General features: G+C 39.6%; 1 protein-coding gene and 1 long non-coding RNA gene across 3 annotated transcripts in view; one reads left to right on the top strand and one right to left on the bottom strand.

The window, feature by feature from the left end:
* The window catches only part of IGBP1 (immunoglobulin binding protein 1), a 34,958-nt gene extending 18,973 nt beyond the window's left edge, over positions 1-15,985 (top strand). Inside the window, exon 6 of the mRNA XM_010978742.3 lies at positions 15,507-15,985. Coding sequence (XP_010977044.1) covers positions 15,507-15,649 — 143 coding nt within the window. The 3' untranslated portion in view covers positions 15,650-15,985. The remainder of the gene's footprint in view (positions 1-15,506) is intronic.
* LOC135320224 (uncharacterized) overlaps positions 13,150-25,212 on the bottom strand; it is a 65,302-nt gene continuing 53,239 nt past the window's right edge. For both annotated transcript variants that reach the window (XR_010379474.1, XR_010379475.1), the window contains one exon: positions 13,150-13,610. This is a non-coding gene — a long non-coding RNA (uncharacterized LOC135320224). The remainder of the gene's footprint in view (positions 13,611-25,212) is intronic.

The raw sequence follows: 25,212 nt of genomic DNA, 5'->3' as shown, positions 1-25,212 counted from the left end.
CTTTTGAGTTATTAACCCTTTGTCAGTCACATCATTTGTAAATATATTCTCCCATTCTGTAGGTTGTCTTTTTTGTTTTGTCAGTGGTTTCCTTTGCTGTGCAAAAGCTTTTAAGTTTAATTAGGTCCCATTTGTTTATTTTTTAAATTTATTTTACCTTAGGAGACAGATCCAAAAAAATATTGCTACAATTTATGTCAAAGAGTTTTCTGCCTATATTCTTTTCTGGGAGTTTTATGGTTTCAAGTTTTAAATTTAGGTCTTTAAACTACTTTGAGTTTATTTTTGTATATGGTGTGAGGGAATGTTCTAATCTCATTGTTTTACATGTAGCTGTCCAATTTTTCTAGCACCACTTGTTGAAGAGACTGTCTTTCCTCCATTGTATGTTCTTACCTCTTTTGTCATAGATTAATTGACCTTAGGTGTATGAGTTTATTTCTGGACCCTGTATTCTATTCCATTAATCTATGTGTTCGTTTTGTGCTAATACCATGCTATTTTGATTACTGTAGCTTGGTAGATAGTCTGAAGTCTGGGAGGGTTATACCTCTGGCTTTATTCTTTTTTCTCAAGATTGCTTTGACAGTTCACAGTCTTTTATGGTTCCATATGAATTTTAGAATTATGTTCAAGTTATATGAAAAACCATCATGGGTATTTTGATAGGGATTGCATTAAATCTGTAGATTGCTTTGGATTGTACAGCTATTTTAACAATATTAACTCTTCCAATCCAAGAGCACAGGGTATCTTTCCATTTCCTTGTGTAATCTTCAGTCTCCTTAATCAGTGTTTTATAGTTTTCAGAGTATAGGTATGTCACCTCTTTGGTTAAGTTTATTCCTAGGTATTTTATTCTTTTTGATGCTATATTAAACAGTATTTTTTTTTTTTACTTTCTGATATTTGATTATTGATGTATAGAAATGCTATTTCTGTATATTAATCTTGTATCCTGCAACCTTGCTGGATTCATTTATTATAATAGTTTTTGGGTGGAGACCTTAGGGTTTTCTATATATAGTATCATGTCATCTGCAAATAGTGACGGCATTACCTCTTCCCTTCCAATTTGGATACCTTTTATTTATTTTTCTTGTCCGATTGCTGTGGCTAGAATTTCCAATACTATGTTAAAGAGAAGTGGCGAGAGTTGGCATCCTTGTCTTGTTCCTGATTTTAGAGGGAACACTTTCAGCTTTTCACTGTTGAGTATGACGTTGGCTGTGGATTCTTCTTAAATGGCCTTTTCTGTATTGAGAGATCTTCCCTCAGTACCCACTCAGGGAGTTTTTATTATGAATGGGTGTTGAATTGTTAAATGCTTTTTCTGTGTCTGTTGAGATGATCATGTGATTTTTATCCTACATTTGTTAATGTGGTGTATCACATTGATTGATTTTCACATGTTGAACTATCCTTGTGACCCTGGAATAAATCCAACTTGATCATGGTGTATGATCCCTTTTTATGTTTTTGGATTTGATTGGCTAATATCTTGTTGAGGACTTTTGCATCTATATTCATCAAAGATATTGGCCTGTTGTTTTATTTTTTTGTAACGTGTTTGTCTAGTTTTGGTATCAGGGTAACCTTGCAGAATGAATTTGGGAGTGTTTCCTCCTCTTCACTTGTTTGGAATAGTTTGAGAAGGATTCGTTCTCCTTTATATGTTTGGTAGAATTCCCTTGTGAAGCCATCTGGTCCTGGACTTTTGTTTGCAGGGAGTTTTTTTAATTACAGATTCAATTTCACTTCTAGTAATTGGTGTGCTCAAATTGTCTGTTTTTTCTTGATTCAGTTTTAGCAGGTTGTATGTTTCTAGAAATTTTTCCATTTCTTCCAGGTTGTCCAATTTTTTAGCATGTAACCGTTCATAGTATTCTCTTATGATTTTTTGTATCTCTGTGGTATCTGTTGTTATCGCTCCTTTCATTTCTTATTTTGTTTATTTGGGTCCTCTCTTTTCTTCTTGGTGAGCCTGGCTAGAGGTTTACCAATTTTGTTTTATCTTTTCAGAAAACCAGCTCTTGGTTTCATTGATCTTCTCTATTGTTCTTTTGTTCTCTATTTATTTCCTCTCTGATCTTTATTATTTCCTTCCTTCTACTGACTTTAAGCTTTGTTTGTTCTTGTTTTTCTAATTGTTAGGTTATAGGTTAAGTTGTTTGAGATTTTTCTTGTTCTTGAGTCCTGTATCACTATTAACTTCTCCCTTAGAACTGATTTTGCTGCATCCCATAGATTTTGGAACGTTGTGTTTTCATTTTCATTTGTCTTGAGACATTTTCTGATTTCCACTTTGACTTCATCATTGACTCATTGCTTTTTTTTTTTTTTTTTTTTTTTTTTTTTTTTTTTTTGGTAGCATGTTGTTTAGTCCCGACTTGTTTGGTTTTTTTTTTCCCATTTTTCTTTCTGGAGTTGATTTCTAGTTTCATACTAGTTGTGGTCAGAAAAAATGCTTTATATAATTTCTGTCCTCTTATATTTGTTGAGGCTTGTTTTGTGACCTCTCCTTGCATGTGATCTCTCCTGGAGAATGTTCCATATGCAGTGGAAAAGAATGTGTGTTCTACTGTTTTGGGATGTAATGCCCTATAGATGTCTATTAGCTTGTATATTATATCATTTAAGACTACTGTTTCCTTATTGATTTTCTGTCTGAATGATCTGTCCTTTTGATGTAACTGTGTTTTGAAATTCTCCTACTATTATTGCATTATTGTCAGTTTCTCCCTTTATATCTGTTAGTATTTGCTTCATATATTTAGCCCCTCCTATAATGGGTACATATATGTTAACAAGTGTAATACCTCTTCTTGAATTGATCCCTTTAGCATTATATAATATCCTTCTTTGTTTTTTGTTACAGCCTTTGTTTTAAAGTCTATTTTGTCTGATATGAGTATTGTTACCCCTGCTTTGTCATTTCCGTTTGCCTACTCATTTCTTCTCCTTTTTGTTTCTACCATCGTGCTTTGATGATTTTCTTTTGTAGTATGCTTGGATTCCATCTTTTTGGTTTTTGTGTGTCTATTGTAGGTTTTTGATTTATGGTTCCCGTGGGGTTCATATATATTGACCCATTATTATATCTAGTTGTTTTAAACTGATAGTCATTTAAGTTCAAGCACATTCTAAGAGTTCTATATATTTTACTCCCCTTGCCCACCTATTGTGTTTTTGATGTCACATTTTACATCTTCATATTTTTCCCCTAAATGTTTTAGTTGCTGTCACAGTTTTTTGTCTTTTAATCTACATACTGACTCATTTAAGTAATCTTCCATCCTTACTATATATATATGTCTTTCTTAGTGGGATTTCCCCTTTCCTATAGATTCTTTCTTCTTTTCTATTTAGAGAAGACCCTTCAACATTTCTAGGGTAGGTTTAGTATTGATAAATTCTTTTAGTTTTTATTTGTCTGAGAAATTCTTCCTCTCTCCTTCAATTCTAAATGATAATCTTTCTGAGAAGAGTATCCTAAATTGCAGGTTTTTCCCTTTCAGGACTTTGAATATATCATGCCATTCCCTTATGGCCTGCAAAGTTTTGCAGAGAAATCAGCTGATAGCCTTCTGGGGATTCCTTTGTGTGTGACTGTTTTTATCTTGCTATCCTCTCTTTAACTTTTACCATTTTAATTATGATATGTCTTGGTGTGGGTCTGTTTGGCTTCATCTTGTTTGGGACCCTCTGTGCTTCCTGTGCTTAGTTATCTGTTTCCTTCAGGTTTGGGAAGTTTTCAGCCATAATTTCTTCAAATACATTTCAATCTCCTCTTTTCTGTTTCTTGAACTCCTATAATGTGAATGTTGGCACGGTTAATGTTATCCTAGACGTCTTATAGATTGCTTTCATTTTTTTTTTCATTTGTCTTTCTGCTGTTATGATTGGGTGATTTCCATTATTCTGTCTTCCAGATCACTTATGTGTTCTTTTGTATCACTTAATCTCTTATTCATTCCTTCTAGTGTGTTTTTTATTTCAGACATTGAATTATCTATTTTTGAATGGGTCTTTTTAAAATTTTTCTAGTTCCTTGTTAAAATGATGAGTGTTTAGATCAATTTTTTTCCCTATTTCAGGTAACATTTTTTATTACCAATGTTTTGATTTCTTTATCTGGTAAATTGTTTATTTGCTTCATTACTCAGGGGTTTTCTCTTGCTCTTTCAGTTAAGAGTAGTTCCTCTCCCTCTTCATTTTACTTAACTTTCTCTACCTCTATGAATTTAAGTGAACAGTTACTTCTAGTCTGGAAGGAGTGTCCTTATATGGGAGCTTCCTTATGCAGACTGTGTGTGCCCAGTGCCTTTGGTGGGAGAGCTGGATTTGATGTGGACACCAGTCATATCTTTCCTCAGGGTGTGCTCACAGCTATCACCTTGTTAGGGGGTGTGGCTGGAGATGGAAGGGCCAGCACAGGGTGTAAGGCAGGACTTACTCTCTGCTCAGGGGCAGGGTCTGATCCCAAGTTGCTGGATTGAAAGGCCCGAGGTTCAGGTTCAGGCTGCTCTGTTCCCTTTAAGTGTGTGTTTTTCCTGCTCCCCACACCAGAGATCTTTGCCCTAAAGGAGGAGAGTGCTGAACCAAGTGGGGCTCATGCACCTACGGAGGTACAATGCTCTGCCTCTGTAGGTATCTGCAGCTTTGCTGAGATGCACCCCACAGTTGCATCTTTTCCAGGGCGGAGCATTCACTCATCTTGGGCTGGGGCACACACTGAAGCAGTTGCAGGAAACCCAACAGCCAAGCTGCCATCAGAAGTCTGGGATGCTTCTGGGGCACTGCTTGAGTAAGCACTACTAATGGCTGCCGCCACCCCACCTGGGCTCTGCCCTGCCTGGAGGCAAGCCAGCACCCATGCACTACTTACGAGTGAAGTCCAGGCTCCTCCAGCCTTTCTATCTGTTCCAGAAGCTCTCCAACCAGCCAGGAGCACTTGTCTCTTAAGCATAAGCTCCCAGGACTGGGACGCCTAGTTTGTGGCTCAACCTGCTCACTCCCCAGGGTGGGTGTCTGCCCCTACAACCTCCCTTTACCTCTGAGTCCCTTCCCAGGGGCACAGGTCCCAACCAGATCACTTTTCTTCCCATCCTACCTGATCATATGTGTATCTTTCTTACAGCCTTGGTTGTACAGGAGTCTTTCTGCCAGTCTCCAGGTAGTTTTCAGTGAGAGTTGTTGCACAGGTAGATATATTTTTGATGTGTTCATGGGGAGAGGTGAGCTCCACATCCATACTCCACCATCTTGATCTCCTATCAAGAGATGCATTTTAAATATAAAGGCACAGATTGGTTGAATGTAAAAAGATCAAAAAAATATATACTGTGGTAACAGTAAACGTAAGAAAGCTGCAGTAGCTACAGTAATATCACATAAAGTAGACGTCAAGACAAAAGGTGTTACTGAATTTTAAAAAGGACATTTCATGCTGATAAAAGGGAGCATTTTATCAGGAAGACATAGCAATCATAAACGTTTTTGTGCCTAATAACAAGCTTCAGATTACATGAAAAAAATTGACAGAATTAAATGGAGAAATAGACAAATCTACAACTATAGTTGGAGATTTTCATACTTCTGTTTCAGTAACTGAAAGAATTTCTAGACAGAAGATCAATAAAGACATAGATCTGGACAACACTAGCAGCCATCTTAACCTATTTGATATTTTAGAACAATAATATATCCAACAACTGCAAAATACACCTTTTTTCAAATGCACATCGTACACTCACAAACTTAGACCAAATAAGTGTCCATAAGTTTTCAAAGATTGAAATTGCACTGAATATGTTTTGACCACAATTGAATTAAATTAGCTATTGAAAACAACTTATCTAGGAAATCCATAAATATTTTTAAATTAAACAACATAATTCTAAATAACCCATGGGTCAAAGAAATCATGAAGAAAATTAGGAAGTATTTTTAACTGAATGACAATGAAAATCCATCAAAACTTGTGAGATAACAGCTAACGCAGTGCTGAGGGTGAAATGTGTAACTTTCAGTAGTTATTTAGAGAAAAAAAAAGAAAGGTAAAATCAATTACTAAGGTTCTACCTTAAGAAATTGGGGAATATTAGCATTTAAACACATGGTACCTAAACTTTAAAATATGATTTAATTTACAATTACTCACAAAATGGAATAGAAATTAAAAAAGAATTTGGGGAAAACAAGAACAAAATAAGCCTAAAGTATATAGAAGAAAGGAAGCAATAAAGATGGAGACTCTAGAGGGAACTGGTGGTAGTTGTGATGCACAAAAGTTGAATATGTGTATACTCCTGAGACCTGGCAGTTTCACTCCCAGCTATATACCTAAAAGGAATGAGACCCTATATCCACGAAAGGCTTGTACAGGAATGCTCATAGCAGCAGTATTTGTAATACCCCAAACTGGACACTACTTAAATGTCCATACATAGTAGGATGGATAAATAAATCTTGGTATATTCACACAATGAAATACTTTTTAATAATAAGGTTAAACTGACTCTAGTTCTTCAGTTATAAGTAAGAAATATAGCTGAATTTTACAAACATAATTATGAGTGAAAAAAGCCAGAAACAAAAGAGCATAAAGTTCAGACAGGTGAAACTTGTATCTGCTGGTTAAAAGCCAGTATGGTGTTCACCCTTAGTGGGAGATCATGAATGGAACTGGACCTGAGAGGGACTTCTGAGGAGTTAATAATGGTTTTTAATCTTAATCTGGGTACCAGGAGGGGAGGGTATAGTTTAAGTGGTAGAGCGCATGCTTAGCATGTATGAGGTTCTGGGCTCAATCCCCAGCACCTCCCCTAAGAATAAATAAATAAACCTAATTACCTCTCCCCCACCAAAAATAATAAAAAATAAGAATAATTTTTAAAAATCTAGGTACTAATTATGTGATGGGTTCAGATGTGAAAACTGATTGAGCTATATACTGTGTCTGTGTATTTTTCTATATGTATGTTATACTTAAGTTAAAAACACAAAGTAACATTGTAAATCAACTACATCTCAATAAAAAATAACACGAAAGAAAAAAACTCATGGACAATATTCACAACAAAACTAAGTGACAGTGTATCCCCATGAAACTCAAAATAAAAACAATGGCAAATCATTCATAGCCACAAGATCAACAGGCAATTGGCATTTGTGTAGGAGAAAGCAGAAAGAGTTGACGGACCACTCCAAGACCTGACAAACAGGAAAATTCCAAAACGGCAAACAGGTATTCACTAAAAATCATGGCATTCTGACTGCTGTGAGGTGGTATCTTATTGTGGGTTTCCTTTGCATTTCCTGATGATTAGTGATGGTAAGCACCTTTTCATGTGCCTTTTGGCTGTCTGTATGTCTTCTTTGGAATAACATCTATCCAGGTCCTCTGCCCATTTTTTAATCAGATTGTTTGTATTGGGGTGTATGAGTTCTTCATATATTTGGAATATTAACCCCTTATTGGACATATCATTTGCACATATCTTCTCCCATTCAGTAGGTTGCCTTTTTGTTTTGCTGATGGTTCCCTTTGCTGTGCAAAAGCTTTTTAGTTTGATACAGCCCCATTTGTTTATTTTTGCTTTTGTTGCCCTCGCCTAAGGAGACATATCAAAAAAAGAAAATTGCTAAGACTGATCAGAGAGTGTACTGCCTGTTTTCTTCTAGATGTTTTATGATTTCAGGTCTCACATTTAAGTCTTTAATCAATTTTGAGTTTATTTTTGTAAATGACGTGAGAAAATGGTCTAGTTTCATTCTTTTACATGTAGCTGTCCAGTTTTCCCAGCACCAATCAGCTGTAAAAAATAATGAAATCTTGCCATTTGTGACAACATGGATGGACCTGGAGGGTATTATGCTAAGTGAAGTAAGTCAGAGAAAGATGAATACTCAAATCTAAAAAACAAAACAAATGAACAACAAAAAAACCCCACAAACACACAGTGAACAACTTAGTAGTTGCCAAAAGGGAGGGGAACGCAAGGATGGGTGGAATAGATGAAGGGGATTAAGAAGTACAAATTACCAGTTATAAAATAAATAAGTCACAGGGATGTAATGTACAGCACAGGGAATATAGTCAATAATACAAAAACTTGTATGGTACACAGTCTATAAGAATGTAGAACCATCATGTTGTACACCTGAAACAAATATATTGTAACTCAATTATACTTCAATAAAAAATTAACGAATAAGTAAATGAAAAGTGTGGCAGTTCAATTTAAGAATAGCAGTTGAAATGGGAGGGGTTTTGACTTCCAATAAAAAATGAATACATATAAGGGACCCAGGGTCAAGAAGTCTGAAAGGAACAGAGCAGTCTAATCCTTAGTGAACTCTTGAAAACGAGCCACCAGATCTCCCTTCTCGCACACAGTTCCACGCTGAGGAGAAATTGTTGAGAATAGAATTAAAATTGAGCATAACAGAGACAATTAAGAAGGAAAGAGAAGGCCTAGGTAAAAGGGGGAGAGAGGACCAGAACCAAGAACTCTAATCAAGCAAGTCATCCTATTTCTTTAACATACATAAAAACAGCAGAAGGGAGCCTCTGTGAAATCAGAAAAGCCACCCTGAATCATACTTCTTTCTAAAAGTTCAGGAAAGCTTAGTAGACATAAGAATGAGCAACAGATTGTAATGATGGCTGCATAACTCTGAATATATATTAAAAGCCACTGAATTATACACTTTAAATGGGTGAATTTTATGGTATGTGAAATAACATCTCAACAAAGCTGTAAAAAAATGAATGGAAAATTATCAAGGTCAGATCCCACACAAAATTATTATAAAGGAGAAAAAAAAGAATCAGAAGTGTTCCATGTTGCTTATCTATTTTATGCATAGTAGTTTGTATGTGTTAATCCCATACTCCTTCCTAATTTGTCCCTCTCTCCCTCCCTCTTCCCTTTGGTAGCCATAAATTTGTTTTCTGTGTCTGAGTCTATATCTTTTTTGTATATAGATTTATTTGTATTGCCTTTTAGATTCCACATCTAGGTGATATAATGGAATATAAACTGAATAACTTTGCTGTATGTACACCTGAAAGTAACACAATGTTGTAAATCAACTATACTTAAATTTTTTTAAAAAGGAAAACCAAGAAAAAGCATTCCAGAAAGACACACTCAAAAAACAACAAATCTAAAATATACTGTTTAAAAATGAGTTGGAAGACATTAAGAGAATTAAATAAGACAGAGAAGAACAATACAAAGCAGGATTAGAAAAACTCAGAAATATAGTGACAATTTGGGGGAAATAAGAAGAAAGAATCATTTCAGAAATGAAGGCTAAGGCAGAATACTCTTTGATATAAATTGTAGCAATATTTTTATGGATCTGTCTTCTCAGGCAAAGGAAACGAAAGCAAAAATAAATAAGACCTAATTAAACTTTAAAAAACTTCTGCACAGCAAAGGAAACCAATGACAAAGTGAAAAGACACCCTACAGAATGGGAGAAAATATTTGCAAATGATATACCCAATAAGGGGTTAATATCCAAAATATATAAACAGCTCATATAATTCAATATTCAAAAAACAACCCAATTAAAAATGGCCAGAAGGGTGAGGGGTATAGCTCAGTGGTAGAGCACATGCTTGGCATGCACGAGGCCTTGGGTTCAATCCCCAGTACCTCCATTAAGGGGGGAAAAAATGGCCAGAAGGCCTGAATAGACTTTTTTTTAAAGATGACATACAGATGCCCAATAGGCACATGAAAAGATGCTCAACATCACTAATTATCAGAGAAATACAAATCAAAACCATAATGAGATACCACCTGTAAGAATGGCCATCATCAGAAAGTCCACAAATAACAAATGTTATCAAGGAGAAATGGGGACTCTTGTACACTGTTGGTGGTAATGTAAATTGGTGCAGCCACTATGGAAAGCAGTGTGGAGGTTTCTCAAAAACTAAAATAGAACTACCATATGATCCAGCAATTCCACTCCTGGGTCTATATCCAGAAAAAATGAAAACACTAATTCAGAAAGATATATGCACCCCAATATGCATAGCAACATTATTTACAATGGCCAAGATATAGAAGCAACCTAAGTGCCCATCAATAGATGAATGGATAAAGAAGGTGTGGGGGGTACGTGTACACACACACACACACACACACACACACACACACACACACACACACACACACACACAAGACTATTACTCGGCCGTAAAAAGAATGAAATTGCCATTTGCAACAATATGGATGGACCTAGAGGGTATTATGCTTAGAGAAATAAGTCAGAGAAAGACAAATACTTTATGTTATCACTTATATGTGGAATCTAAAAAAATGAATATAATAAAACACAAACAGACTCACAAATACAGAGAACAAACTAGTGGTTACCAATGGGGAGAGAGAAGAGGGAGGAGCAAGGTGTTAGGGGATTAACAGGTACAAACTACTATGTATAAGATAAATAAGCTACAAGGATATATTGTATAGCATGGAGAATATAGCCAATATTTTATAATAACTTTAAATGGAGTATAATCTACAAAACATTGAATCACTATGTTGTCTAACTGAAACTAATACAATATTGTAAATCAGCTATACTTCAATTTGAAAAAAAGAAATGAAGACTAAACCAGAAGAAAACAAGAATGTGTAAACACAACAGAAAATGTCTAAGGTAAAAGGGAAAATGTTTTAAATCAAAGAGAAACAAAGATAAACAGGATTCTAGAAAAAGTGACAAGTAATAAAGACAGTAAAGAAGACCTAACATATGGATAGTAAGATTATCTGAAGAAGAAGACCAAAGCCAAGAAGAATAATAAATGCTAAAAACTACTATTAAGGAAACTTTCCTGGAACTGAAAAAAAGATTTGATTTAAAAAAGCACACCATGTGCCTGAGAATTGTGATCCAGAGTGACCAACAGCAAAACACATCCTAATAAAATTACTAGACTTAAAGAAAAAATGCCTTGGATACTTCAGCAAAAACAATAAAGGAAGGAAAATTAGATCATCCTCAAACTTTTTGACACCAACATTTGATGCCAGAAGAAAATGGAGTGATGTATTTAAGATATTCAAAGGGAAAAAATGTGAGTCAAGGACATTATATCTGGTAAAACTGACTTTAAGGTACAAAGGGTACAGGTATTTATCAAGATGGAGAAACTCAGGACGTACTGTTTCCGTGATCCCTTCCTGAGAAATTTGCTAGAGATTGAGCTTCAGACAACCAAAGTGACAAGAGACACATTGACATAAGGACTGGTGGTGAGCATTAAATGTGTAGTTGCTTGTAGAACTAAGACCAAGTGAGATTTAAAAGGGAGAGAGTAGAATATTAATGCTTATATGCTCAGTGCTCTGATAATGTAGATAAAGCATTACTTTTTTTTTAATGGAGAAATGGGGAAAGCATATGCAAAAAAATGAACTGTTCTCAGTAATTGGTAACAGTATTAATGTTGTCCCAAGACTGTGTAACGTGAGATAATATAAAAGAGTAATTATGAGATATTCAAATTTCATCATCCTCTGTCTTTGAGAGCTAAGACTTTTAGTGTGGAAGAATACAGATGTAATTCAAAAGAATTTAAGTTAGAAATAAAAGAGCCTTGCAGCCCTGAATGTGAGCTCATGAGAAATTTTATTTAAATGTAAACACACACACACACACACATCCCTTTTCTTTATCCACTGTAAAAGCTTAGAAACAATGACCAGCCAAGAAGCAGTGAGCACACCTAGTAACCTAGATTGTGTTCTTGAAATACTATTCCCATTGAAAGAAACCAGGATGTCTTAGAGAAATAGCTTAATTCCAAGTCTGTGGCAAGAAATAAACATGATGAGCTTGGGACATCTTGTCATGAAAGACAGGAAAGAAGCTTTCAAAGACTACTAAGGCCTTATCAAAAGGGCTCAGAAGCCAAATTGAAGACGTTTCCACTGGCCCGAGACAGGTTGCCTTCAAAAGGATTCAGTATCTTATAGTAACCTATGATGAAAAAGAATATGGAAAGGAATATATGTATGTATATGTACAACTGAAACATTATGCTAGACACCAGAAATTCATGCAACATTGTAACTGACTATACTTCAATTTAAAGAGAGAGAGAGTGTCCATCACCTATCTCCAACAATATGTAAAAAAAAAAAAAAAGATAATTGCCAGTAGCAGCAAGCGTATTTAGTGCCCAAATCTTGGTTTCAAATACCATTCTCCAGTAAAGGAACCAGGGTTCCTTAGAGAAATGGATAATTCTAGGGCTGGGGCAGGGAGTATACAAGATGAGCCTGAAATACCTTCTAGTCCTAGGAAATAAAGAAGCACTCAAAAAACAACAAACAAGAAAACTGAGGTATGTTACTGCGACACAGGGCCTGCTGAAAGAACTGTTATTGGCCAAAACTGGAAGAATTTGAGCAGGAAAATAACAGTATTGGATTATAACACAAGGAATAAAATAAGGATCCATGAGTCTGTAGTGATAGAAAGAAATGATTAAATAAGTAGATGGGGGCAAAGAGACATTTTTGCTCCCCTACAGAAAAATTCTACATAATTTGTATATATATGCCTGTCTCAAAGAGGCAGAGTGAAAGGTCCTTACCCCTCAAATGTAGACTATGTTTAGTTAATTGCTTCCAAAGACTGTAGTGTAGAAGGAGGCAGGAGGAGTAACTTTACAGTTGAGAACCTTACAAACACTACCTTGGGCTATCCCAGTTAATGTCAGCAGTGATAAGTCATGTTGATGGCTTGTAGCTTTGTGTTGATGTGATGTGATAAGGCAGGAACTTACATCTCTGTGGTATTCTCCAAAAGTCATAACCCCAGTCTAATTATGAGAAAAACATCAGGCAGCCCCAGATTGAGGAACATTCTGCAAAATACCTGATGAGGACCCCTCAAAACTGTCCAGGTAGTAACGCAAGATTACAGGGGAAATTGGGTACAGATGTATAAGAACTCTGTACTATCTTCTCAATTTTTCTGTAAATTAAAACTTCTAAAATTAAAAAAGATTAAGTATTTTTTAGAAATCACCGCAATTCGTTGAAACCCATCAAATATGTTTGAATCTGTGAGTTCATAATTAAAAACAAAGATTCAATTTCAGAGGATGATTAGGAACTAATTTATTACCCTGAGAAACAGTAGATAAAGTGAAAGAATAAAGGATTAATCTTGTCTTTTTTCCTGGGTAACTAAATTGTAGTAGATATTGGGAAATCTCTCTTTATGAAAGTATTCTACTTAATACAAAAGAAATGTTACAGTTGAGTATCACCTTTTTGAAAACCCTGGGAAATTAATGAATCTAGGCACTGAGCTGCTAACATCACAACATATGAGACACAGATATTATATGCCACCTGATAGAGGAAGACAGCACCACCTATAAATTATGCCAAAGGGATCAACCCTGAGTCAGATCAAGCTCTGTATCCACTTCGCAGTCTGCAGAAATATAGAACGTGTTGGACCGCATCATAACCAGGCCGTCAGCAAAATCCACAGGTCAAATGCTCCAGCTTCTTCAATAGATGACTTGTAAGAAACAAAAAAGGGATGGAAGAAGAAACCTGTAGTTTAAAAAGAGATCAAAATAGTTTAAATGGTTAAGACTAACCACAAAAACATTATGCTAAGTGAAAGAAGTTAGACACAAAAGACCACATAACTTGATTCCTTTCATGGGAAATGTTCAGAGTAGGAAAATCTATAGAGATAGAAGGCAGATTAGTGATTCCCAGGGGGTGGGGGAAGGGAAGGAATGGAAATTAACTGTAAGTGGTTACAATAGCCAAGACATGGAAACAACCTAAATGTTCATTAACAGATGGCTGGATAAAGATGCAGTAAATATATACAATGGAATACTCAGCCATAAAAAACAATAAAATAATGCCATTTGCAGCAACATGGATGGATCTGGAGATGGTCATACTAAGTGAAGTAAGCCAGAAAGAAAAAGAAAAATACTATATGATAGCACTTATATGTACAATCTCAAAAAATGCACAAATGAAAACTTCTAAACAGAAACAGATTCACAGACATAGAAAACAAACATGATTATTAAAGGGGAAGGGAGGATGAATTAGGAGTTAGCAGATACAAACTACTATATATAAAATAAACAACTTTCTACTGTATAGCATAGGGAACTGTATCTTGTAGTAACCTATAATGAAACCGAATATGAAAAGGAACATATGTATGTATATGTATGACTGAAACATTATGCTGTACACCAGAAATGGACACAACATTGTAAACTGAATATACTATAATTTTAAAAATGGTCATAATGATTATTTTAAAAAACTCTAAATGGGCACAAGGGATCTTTTGGGGTTGATAGAAATTTTTTTGATTGGATTGTGGTGATAGTTGCACAACTCTGTAGTAAAAATCATTAAGTGAAAAAATGAATGTACAAATGGACAACTCTGGTGTCTAGAGTTGCACACTTGAGTAATAAACTCCAGGAAATTATTACTATAAAAGGTGGTATAGTAGTGACCTTTGCAGAGGCGGGGTGTGATTTGGAAGATGCTCATGGAGAAGCTTTTGGGATGGGTACAAAAAATCTATCTCTTGACCCAAATGGAAGCTATAAAGGTATAGCCTCCTTATAAAAATTTAAGTTATATATATTTTTGTGTGATTTCCAGTATCTTATTTTATAATAAAAGGGTTAAAAAAAGAACACCAGACTCCTAAGCTGTTAGAAGAGATCAGATCCCCACATATTTCATTCTTTATCATAGTAATGAGAATATTTCTCATGGGCAAACTCAGGGTAGCCAGGAAATGCTCCTCTACCTCACAAAGGAAAAAAAAAAATAGTGCAAAAGAGAGATCTAGCATTTGGCTTCATTTCTTTTGGGTGTACACCACATGACGAGTGCCGTTCGGACCTCAGACCCTGTTCCAAACTTGTCCAAAATGACACACAGTCTTTCCTGGTAGGTTCAACTGCTCCATAATTTCCAATTTTACACACACACACACAAAATCATACAACTGGAATAAAGGAAATGGGGGGAGGAGGAGAGAGAAGTCACCTGTAGTCCCACCTCCCCAGCATATCACACTCATAAATATTTTTTACTTTAGTGTTTTTGATTTGCTGGGGTTCTGTTGGTCGGTTGGTGTTTTTGTTTTCTGTTGTGATGGGGTGGCCATTTTAGCAAGAATTCTTTCTTAAAATAGCATGCACTTTTGAGGGAAAACTCTTACATTTTTGCCTTGTGAAAACCACTCCGAGGATCCTTTCTTGCTATTATTTAACACGTCCTCTGTTAAGTAACTGACGCACTTCCCCCCACCCCCGCCCCATTCCCCTGGCCCCGGGGGAGGTAGCAGGCTGTGCTCCTTGTCCTCATGTCATGTGCTTGTGTTCCGAGTGGAGCTGGGGCCCCTGACAGTCCCTCGTTTCCTCACCCCTGGTTTCTCATTTTTCCATGGGGCAGAGTTGAAGAAAGCAGCTCAACAACAGGAAGATCAGGAACAAGAGGAGGAAGAGGATGATGACGCACTCCACCGAGCTCGGGAGTGGGATGACTGGAAGGACACCCATCCTAGGGGCTACGGCAACCGACAGAACATGGGTTAATCTCCCCGCAACAAGACAAGACTACAGGGGCGCTCATCTTCCCCGCCAATGAAAGCTGCGCCAACTTCCCCACCCCAGGCTCCTGCTTCAGCCCTGTACAATGAAGGCAGAGACGCTCCATCTTGCTTGCGTTCAATAAAGTGTCAAACAATTAAGTGTGTATCTGTACCCTAGATGACAAGCCAGCAATCTGGTTTTGGCATTATCCTCCTCATCATGGTATATTCCAATTTTCTGAAGTGGAAAGAAAAGATTACTGAGAAATGGCTCTGTATAATCAATGGCTGTATGAATTCTCCCTCAAAAATAATAATAAAAGTTCCTTCTATCACATGAGCCTATGCAGAAAAACAGGTATCAGCTCCTTTTTTTCTGGGGACGGGGGTAGTCTGTGGGTCCCTGGACTTACGGAGAGATCTTGGTCACCTCCCTTTGATGTCAGCAGTCAGTTTCCAGCATCAGAGCTGCCGGGACTAGCCGGAGCTTACTCTCTCACGTCCTACCCCAGCGCTGTGGACTCACCCAAAACTTGCTTTACAAGGGGCAAGCACAGAAGCCAGGACTTACCCTGCCACACAGTGCTGTTTGCAGGAATTACAGCTGTAAGTGAACGGAACATAACAATACCACCTACCATCTTCCTTGCCTTGGCCAGGAGAAATGAGGAAACAGGTAAGGCACTGTGAGGCCCACTCTGGTGTGTACACCTGGGGCCAGGGCCTTCCCTTTCCTGGAACTGTCACAACCCTTAGGGTGAAGGGCAGCTCAGGCTATAGCCTAGCTTCTCGATGGGCTGCAGGAAACCAAAGCCCTCCTTGCCTATGCCGTGCCATAGCTGGCACAGTCCGAAGTGGTCTGTGTGCCGTGGCAGTCATTTTGCTAGTTAAGATGACTGCATTCATGCCGACAGCTGGGTGTGGAGGAGGGGGACAGCCCAGCTGACATGGAAAGGTACTTACTTTGTCCAGCCAAGAGAAGACATGTCCTCGGTTCTTGGATTGATAACCTAGAAAAGCAGCCCTGTGTTGAAACAAATGATCTGTACAGAAAACATAATTTTGTTCTATGTGGCTTTGGTACACTTAGATTTTCTTTGAAGAGGAAGATGACTCAGCCTTCCTATTCTAGCTTCTGCGGTCTAGCTGAGGAGACGGATTTGAAAAGGAGACTCAGTTCCCTCTCCTTTACATGGGTGGTAAGTAGAGGGCTGTCAGGCAATGCGTAGGAGGTTCTGTTTAGTGGGAGATGACAGAAAACGACCAATAATATATTTGTTTACTGCTTAATAAAGGACTCATCTCACCCTCACAACAGAAGCTCCTGAAACTTGTAGAGCCCAGATTAAATTCCCCAAGGATTTGGGAAGCAAACTCTTCTTTAGATTTCTTGCGGGGGTGGGTAATTAGGTTTATTTATTTTAATGGAGGTACTGGGGATTGAACCCAGGACCTCGTGCATGCTAAGCACACACTACCACTGAGCTATGCCCTCCCTCTAAACATTCATTTTTAGTTCCCTTCCATTATTGCCAGGCTGCCTCTAGCAGTGGCCTATTTCCTGCCCTTGAAACTCCACCCTGAGCTGATTCACAAAACAGGCCAGGTTGGGGTTATCCCTTTGGTCCAAGGCAGTTGAAAGATGGTCCTTGTGGAAGATCCAGCTTGATTAAGCCCTCTCAGATTCTGTTATCTAAGAGGCAAGCTAGACAAGGTGAGTTTGAATCCGGGCTTTAAAAGCTGAAAGCTTTGTGACCTTGGGCAATAAACCATCTCTGAACGCCTGTTTTCTCTGTTTCTAGGTGAGCTGTTTCTTGGGGTGGTTGTGAAAATTAATCATGGCAGCCATCATAATAGACTCAAGCAACTGAAGAATAAGGGTTTTCTGTTCGTCTGAACTCATTGACTACAGTCTATCGACTAGGAAGGGAAAGGAAATGGACAGGTAGGTACTGGGCCTCTGTTCTGTGCCAGGCACTGGACCTGGCACGTTCACATACTATTAATACTCACAATGACCCTGCGAAATAGGTAGCATTGTCCCCATTTTACAGATGAGGAAACAGGCCCAGAGGAGCTGAGTGATTTCCTCAAGTTCACACTAGTAAGAGGCTGTGCTTCTTTTCTGTCACTTTCCACGTGCTTCCCAATTGCTTGTGCTTTTAGTTAGGAGTCTGAAAGCGGCTTAAAAAGAGGGAGAAGCTTTAAAAATCCAAACCACCACTAGTACATTATTGGAGCTCTAGAAATTCCTTCTTAGCTGACTCACCAAAGAAAAGGTTATGCCAGCTCCCCCGCCACTTCCCCCTCAGCCAGGGGATAAGAAGACAGAGGCGGTGAGCAAACCCATCTTCCTGCATCTTCCTCCCCAGTTCAGTCGGGCGGGCCTGCCTGCCGCAGCAGCTGCTGGAGACAACAAAAAAAGAACCACCTTATGGACTCCCACCAGAGCCAGGCATTTCAGGATCCTAGAGTGAGCTGGATTGAGTGGACTCCCGGAAGCGAGGACTTAGAGCATTCAACAGAGAATAGCACGGCCTCAGGGCTTGCCCTACGTTTATTTCACATACCCTGCTTAGTTCATTCTCACAACCTGTCGGGCAGGAGATATGATGGCTTCATTTTCCAGAGAAGGAAACTGGCTTGGGGAAATGCAGTGAGTGACTGACTTCAGTCACACAGCTGATGTTTGTTTGCATAGTCTATTGCACAACAGACTGTGTAAACATCAGTGTTGCCAAAATATTTGCCCTCCGTCACCCTCACATGGAGGCCAGTTAGTCATCGGGAAGAGGTGAATACTGGGCATTGTTTCTTTTAATGCCATTTGGGAGTGATTTGTCCTTTCCACTCTTGTTCTCAACACACCTTATAGACAGGGCAGAAAACTGAATGAGCTGATTTCAAATCCAAGAAGTTGGAGTTAAGAGTCCTAGTTAGAGTCTCAATCCTCAGGGCTCTGCCACTCCTTAGCTGGGGGGCCCAGGGTCACCAAGTTCACTGGGGTCACTTCTGTCATTTAAAACAACAAGAAAAGGGGAAAACTTGAAATTAACTCCACCACTCTGTGTCATCTGAACCCCAAAGTCCTCCTCTATCCACCGTGGGCCTCCAGTTTGCTCTTGGACACAACAGACACACTGCCACCTGCCACCCAGCTATGTTGGACACCCTACAATCAGATGGTATTGTGACCACTATCTCCTTGCAAAACAGCTCTCTCCAACACCTGCACATTGTTTCCTCACAGATTGCTTTTAACCCATTCATCCTAGGTGCAGTTGAACCTGGCACAGTTCATGCCTGTTCCACTATGAGGAGATGTGGGGTTCTAATCCCAGCTCTGTCATTCTTAGCCTCTCCCAGATGCAGGCAACATCTGGCCTACTTACTTCACAGGCCAGAGTGAGGAGCAAATGAATTCAAATCTGGAAAAGAAAGCACTTTGAACAGTTACACAAAACAGGTCACAAGAGTGAGGAAACAGAGTTAGAGGCTGTTTGTAAGTTTGGGACCCGGAGGAAGGGATGAATTTATTTTTTTCAATTCAGTGTTTCACCACTGTATTTTACCCCTGCCCCCTCAATGTTTTCTTAATCTATCTTCAGTATATCACCCCCAGCGAAAAGGTTTGTGAAATGCTTTTCTTTGTGTGCTGGAAATGACCAGCACAGGAGAGAATGGTTACAAGTGATGGAAACTGAGAACTGGTTTTTACTCACCTGCCCACCAGGCCACCTTTGCCGAATATGTGAAAGGATGGGCAAAGTCCTAGATTTCACTTTCTTGTCCCAACTGGCAATAAATCCCTCAACTGGAGTATAACTCAGTGATGGCTGAGGCCAGCCTCTTCCCATGCGGTAGCCCAAAGAAAAATCATAGCTGCTGTGTATTGAGCACCCACTGTCTACTAGGTGCTTACATTATTTCTAATCCTCACAACAACAGCCCAAGGTAGATGTTATTAGTGCCTCCATTTGTAAATGAGGAAATGGTGGCTCAGAGAAGGGATTTCCCAAAGATCACGCAGCCCTAAGTGCCGAGCTGGGCCTGGATTCCAGCTGGGCCTGACTCCACAGGCCAAGCCATTCCAGGTTACCACACCAGGAAGCACAAAGCCCCAGGGACACTTGAAGGTGGTCGGGACACCCTGCAGGCATGCTGCTCTGGGAATCACCTCTCCCCTTTCTCTGTCTAAATTCTGAGCAACAATTCCATCAGCTTTGCCTCCCAGGCCCTTTAGGGACACATCTGAGACCTGCTCATTAGGGGAAAACCCCTACTCAGAACTCTCATCCTTGAGAGGGGCAGGAGGCTGGAGGGATAAAGTGGGAGTTCGAGATCTGCAGATATGAACTATCCATAAAACAGATAACCGACCAGGTCCTACTGTGTAGCACAAGGAACTATATTCAATACCTTGTAATGGCGTATAATGAAAAAGAATATGAAAAGGAATATATATATATATTTGAATCACTATGTTGTACACCAGAAAGTAACACAACATTGTAACCAATTACACTGCAATTAAAAAAAAAAAAAGAAATCTCCCCCTCCTGGGGCCCCTGCATCCCTCAACCTGCAGAACATTCCAGCTCCCAATGCCAGGCCCACCTGCTCTCCCCTTCCAGTCCCAGCTGATCTTGGTACAAGTAAATCTTTTAAACCCTCTACTCCAGCCTGTCACTTAGGGGTTCCTACATATTTTCTAAGCCAGTCAAAGCCCTACCCCCCAACCTTGATCTACCAGGCCCTCCTGGACAACTAAGACCCAGGCCCCGAATGCAGGAGGCTGGGCAGTCCAGGGCTGGGAGGGAGGATTTCTGCCTGAACTCTGAGGCCCTTCCACAACTTGGCAGCAGACACCTAACCTTAACCCTGTTGCCTTTGTCCCCGGCTCAGAGACACTGATTAGCAGAAAGACTTCTCGCCAGCTTGATGGAAACTGTCTTGTCCTTTCCTTGTCTACCTCCTGCCCGGGGTGCACTCCACCGCCACCTACAGCTTCCCTGACTGACCACACTAGCACTGACCTGTCTGCTGAGTTCCCAGGCCCATCTCCTATCATCTACTGCACGGCTCCTGTTGATGAGCAAACAGAACTCACATTCAGCAGCCTGGCAATGAACTCATCACATCCCCCCCGCCTCCGGCTCCATCAGAGTTTCTTAGGGCCCCATTGCCTACTCAGTGCTCCTCCTGAGAAGCCCAGCACTGTGTCTGGCTTTCTCGTCCTGACAAAGCAAGCATTCAGTATTTGTGGAATGAATTACTGAATGAATGAGTCCCACCATGAATTGCGCTTCTTCATCGGGGCAGATTCACAATAATACAGCCTCTTTCTTTTCATTTTCAAACAACTTTACATAAAAAGAAAACCCAGAATCCTTTCATCTTAAAGCAGCAATCATTTCTCTCTCAGCCCTTCTTTCATCCTATCACTGAAGAGACCACATTTTCACAAAGTGTATTCAATGGCGAAGTCTGCTTTATGCTCTGCTCTGAAGGTTCACCATATCACATACGACAGAGTCTGCCTTACAAAAATTTTCATGACTTTTAATGACTGCAGATTAGTCTATAAGATTGCTATATAATAGCTTACTTAGGCCCAGATTTGGAACATTTGGATTGTTTCCAGGTTTTCACTGTTACTTCCTTTATTCATTGAACAAAGCAAATTACCTTATTTGCCTGTGCACACAGGAGGGGGAGGGATGGGAGTTGTTAGAGGCCAGGAGTGGGAAGGAGAATTCCCTATAGTCCCTTTTGAATTCTGAATCATGTGATTATGCTGACTATTCAAAATATATATGCCAAAAGCTTGCTGTACACCAAGCATCACGCTACAAGTTGGGTGTAGAGGTGGGGTCTACACTCCCAAACTGACTCCCTAAAATACATGCTCTCCCTAAAATATATATATCAGGCCTTGGGAATCCAGAGGACGGACAAGGGTAGAGAATCTCAGAGACTGACATTTTCACTGAACCTTGAAGCATGGGTAGGAGTTAGTCGGACTGATAAGAGACCACTGTGGGCAAAGGCCTGGAATAGCAAAGGGTACTTCCTGGTTGGGAAGGGAGGCTGTATCTGGTGTGGCATGAAAGTTGCAAGAAATTCAAGGACACCAGAAAGCAGTGTAGAAAGGGCTCTGAATATCAGGCTCTGGGCTTTGAACTTGATCTCAGAGGCCATGGGAGCCTTTGGAGGGTTGGAAACAGGGCAGATGGTAAGAGCTGTGTTTGACAGTGACCCTCTAGTGGCAGCGTGGATCCCACATGAAAGGAGAGCAGAGAGAAGCAGCCTGCTGAAGTCCAGGAGACAGTGACAAAGGCCAGACTAAGGGATCAGCTGTCCCAGCGTGCCCCCAAACCATCCTGGTTTAGTGCCCCGGGCAACTCCTCAGTCCCTGGCAAATAGAGACGGTTGGTCATTCTAGCTTGAACCAAGGCAGTAGATGCTGCTGTTCCCTAGGCTGTCCTGAGAAGGGGTCCGGTGACTTCCAAGGGATTTCTTTTCGGGGGGGAATTAGATTTATTTATTTGTTTGTTTGTTTATTTAATGGAGGCCCTGGGAATTGAACCCAGGACCTCTTACATGCTAAGCATACACCCCACCCTCCCTCTGCCAAGGGATTTTGAAATATCCACCCTGTTCTGTCCTACCCTCCACCTCCTTGGTCCCCTCCTCCAGCTACTACCCCTGGGTTCATTTACTTTCACTAGGTTCTAGACCTGCTGACCTCCAGACATAAAGGGATTTATAAAGAAAGCACCCCCACTTCCCAATGTCCAGTCTTTGCTCCTCCTGCTCCCCTCCACAAATCTGAGGCTCCCATCAAATGAAATGAGTCCCCAGGCCAAAGCAAACCTGCAGACTTTTATGTCTACTGGTCCATCACAGGGAAGAACATGTTCCCTATTTCTCTGCCTGTTGAAGCCCATTGCAAATGCCACCTCCCCACAACTGAATTCCAGTCTGGAGCAGCTCCTGGTGTCAGACACTGCCCAAGGACTACTCAGACATCACCACTAGTCCTCACAGTAAATAGATAGATAGATAGATAGATAGATAGATAGATAGATAGATAGATAGACAGACAGACAGACAGACAGACAGACAGACAGACAGACAGACAGAGATAGACAGATAGATGTGCAAGGTCACACAGTTACAAGTCTCCCTCTCTGTCGCCTTTGTGCTTCTGTGATGGCCCCAATCCTTATATCAATGATGTAGGCATGTCTTCCACCCCCTGCCCTCCCCATGACCCGCCACACACACGATTGTCAACCTAGAGCATTGCCAGGCTTATAGGAAAACCACGATAAAAATTTGTTGAAAGAAGAGACTACATCTATACCTTGTATCGTACCTCGCCTAGTGCCTAGCATTAAATAGTTTCCCCTATGTCAAAGGTGCAGTACCTGACCAAATAAGGGGATGAACCAAGGGGACCGATCAGAAGAAGACATGTCATGGCAAAACCTCAGCTATCCAAAGCTTTCTAGAAATGAGTCACTCTGAAGGCTGAGGCCGAACCTTAGAACCAGGAAGAAGAATCCTGGGGCTGCTTCTGTCTCAGGGCTACCCTTGGTTCCACCCCCGTCTTCTGAGTTCCCCAGTCCCCTTGATCTTCTTTTCCTCCCACTCTTCTTCCTTTGCTTTTCTGTTGTGCCTCCAAAGCTTCTCAGCTTCTGGTTGAGCAAACTAATTGCAATCTTTCCCCGGGGCTGCCCTTCCATACATGCCTTTTGCGCCCTGTTCCCCTCACTGCAGCATTCCCCCTTCCACAGAACCTTCCCTGCCCTTCTGAGGCAGCTGGGTTGCTTCTCTCATCTGCGTCTTTGTGCCCCACCATACCCCCTACAGGTGTCTGTGATCATGTCCACCTTAGTCGCTGGACTGTGAGTTTCTTCTTTTTTTTTTTTAATTGAAGTATAGTCAGTTTACAATGTGCCAATTTCTGGTGTACAGCATGTTTCAGTCATACATATACACATATACTCCTTTTCATATTCTTTTCATTATAGGTTACTACAAGATATTGAATATAGTTCCCTGTGCTATACAGTAAGTCCTTATTGTTTATGTATTTTATATATAGTAGTTAATATCTGCAAATCTCGAACTCCCAATTTATCCCTTCCCACCCCATTTCCCCCCTCATAAACATAAGTTTTTCTATGTCTGTGATTCTGTTTCTATTTTGTAAATAAGTTCATTTGTCTTTTTTTTTTTTCAGATTCCACATGACTGCTATCATATGGTACTTTTCTTTCTCTGTCTGGCTTACTTCACTTAGAATGACGATCTCCAGGTCCATCCATGCTGCTGCAAATGGCATTATTTTATTCTTTTTTATAGCTGAGTAGTATTCCATTGTATAACTATACCACAAATTCTTTATCCAGTCATCTGTCAATGGACAGTTAGGTTGATTCCATGTCTTGGCGATTGTATATAGTGCTGCTATGAACATTGGGGTGCATGTATCTTTTCTAATTAGAGTTCCAGATATATGCCCAAGAGTGGGATTGCTGGATCATATGGTAAGTCTATTTTTAATTTTTTGAGGAATCTCTATACTATTTTCCATAATGGCTGCACCAAACTACATTCCTACCAACAGTGTAGGAGGGTTCCCTTTTCTCCACACCCTCTCAAGCATTTATTGTTTCTGGACTTTTGAATGATGGCCATTCTGACTCCTGTGAGGTGATACCTCATTGTAGTTTTGATTTGCATTTCTCTGATAATTAGCAATATAGAGCATTTTTTCATGTGCCTATTGGCCATTTGTATGTCTTCATTGGAGAATTGCTTGTTTAGGTCTTCTGCCCATTTTTGGATTGGGCTGTTTGTTTTGTTTTTGGTTTTTTTTTGTTATTAAGTTGTTTGAGCTGTTTATATATTCTGGAAATTAAGCCCTTATCACTCGCATCATTTGCAAATGTTTTTTTCTCATTCTGTAGGCTGTCTTTTTGTTTTGCTTATGGTTTCCTTTGCTCTGCAAAAGCTTGTAAGTTTAATTAGGTCCCATTTGTTTATTTTTGCTTTTATTTCTATTGCCTGGGTAGACTGCCCTAGGTTGCTAAGATTCATGTCAGAAAATGTTTTGCCTGTTTTCTTCTAGGAGGTTTATGGTGTCTTGTCTTATGTTTAAGTCTTGAAGCCGTTTGAGTTTACTTTTGTGTATGGTGTGAGGGAGTGTTCTAGCTTCACTGATTTACATGCAGCTGTCCAGTTTTCCCAATACCATTTGCTGAAGAGACTGTCTTTACTCCACTATATATTCTTGCCTCCTTTGTCAGGTATTAATTGACCATATGTCTGTGGGTTTATTTCTGGGTTCTCTATTCTGTTTCATTGATCCATATGTCTGTTTTAGTGCCAATACTATGCTGTTTTGATGACTGTAGCTCTATAGTATTGTCTGAAGTCTGGGAGGGTTATTCCTCCACCTTTATTCTTTTCCTTCAGTATTGCTTTGGCAATTCTGGGTCTTTTGTGATTCCATATACATTTGAGGGTTATTTTTTCCAGTTCTGTGAAAAACTG

Source organism: Camelus dromedarius, chromosome X (genome assembly GCF_036321535.1).
Source record: "Camelus dromedarius isolate mCamDro1 chromosome X, mCamDro1.pat, whole genome shotgun sequence".
Lineage (NCBI taxonomy): Eukaryota > Metazoa > Chordata > Mammalia > Artiodactyla > Camelidae > Camelus > Camelus dromedarius.
This window is presented reverse-complemented; position numbering and strand designations above follow the sequence as displayed.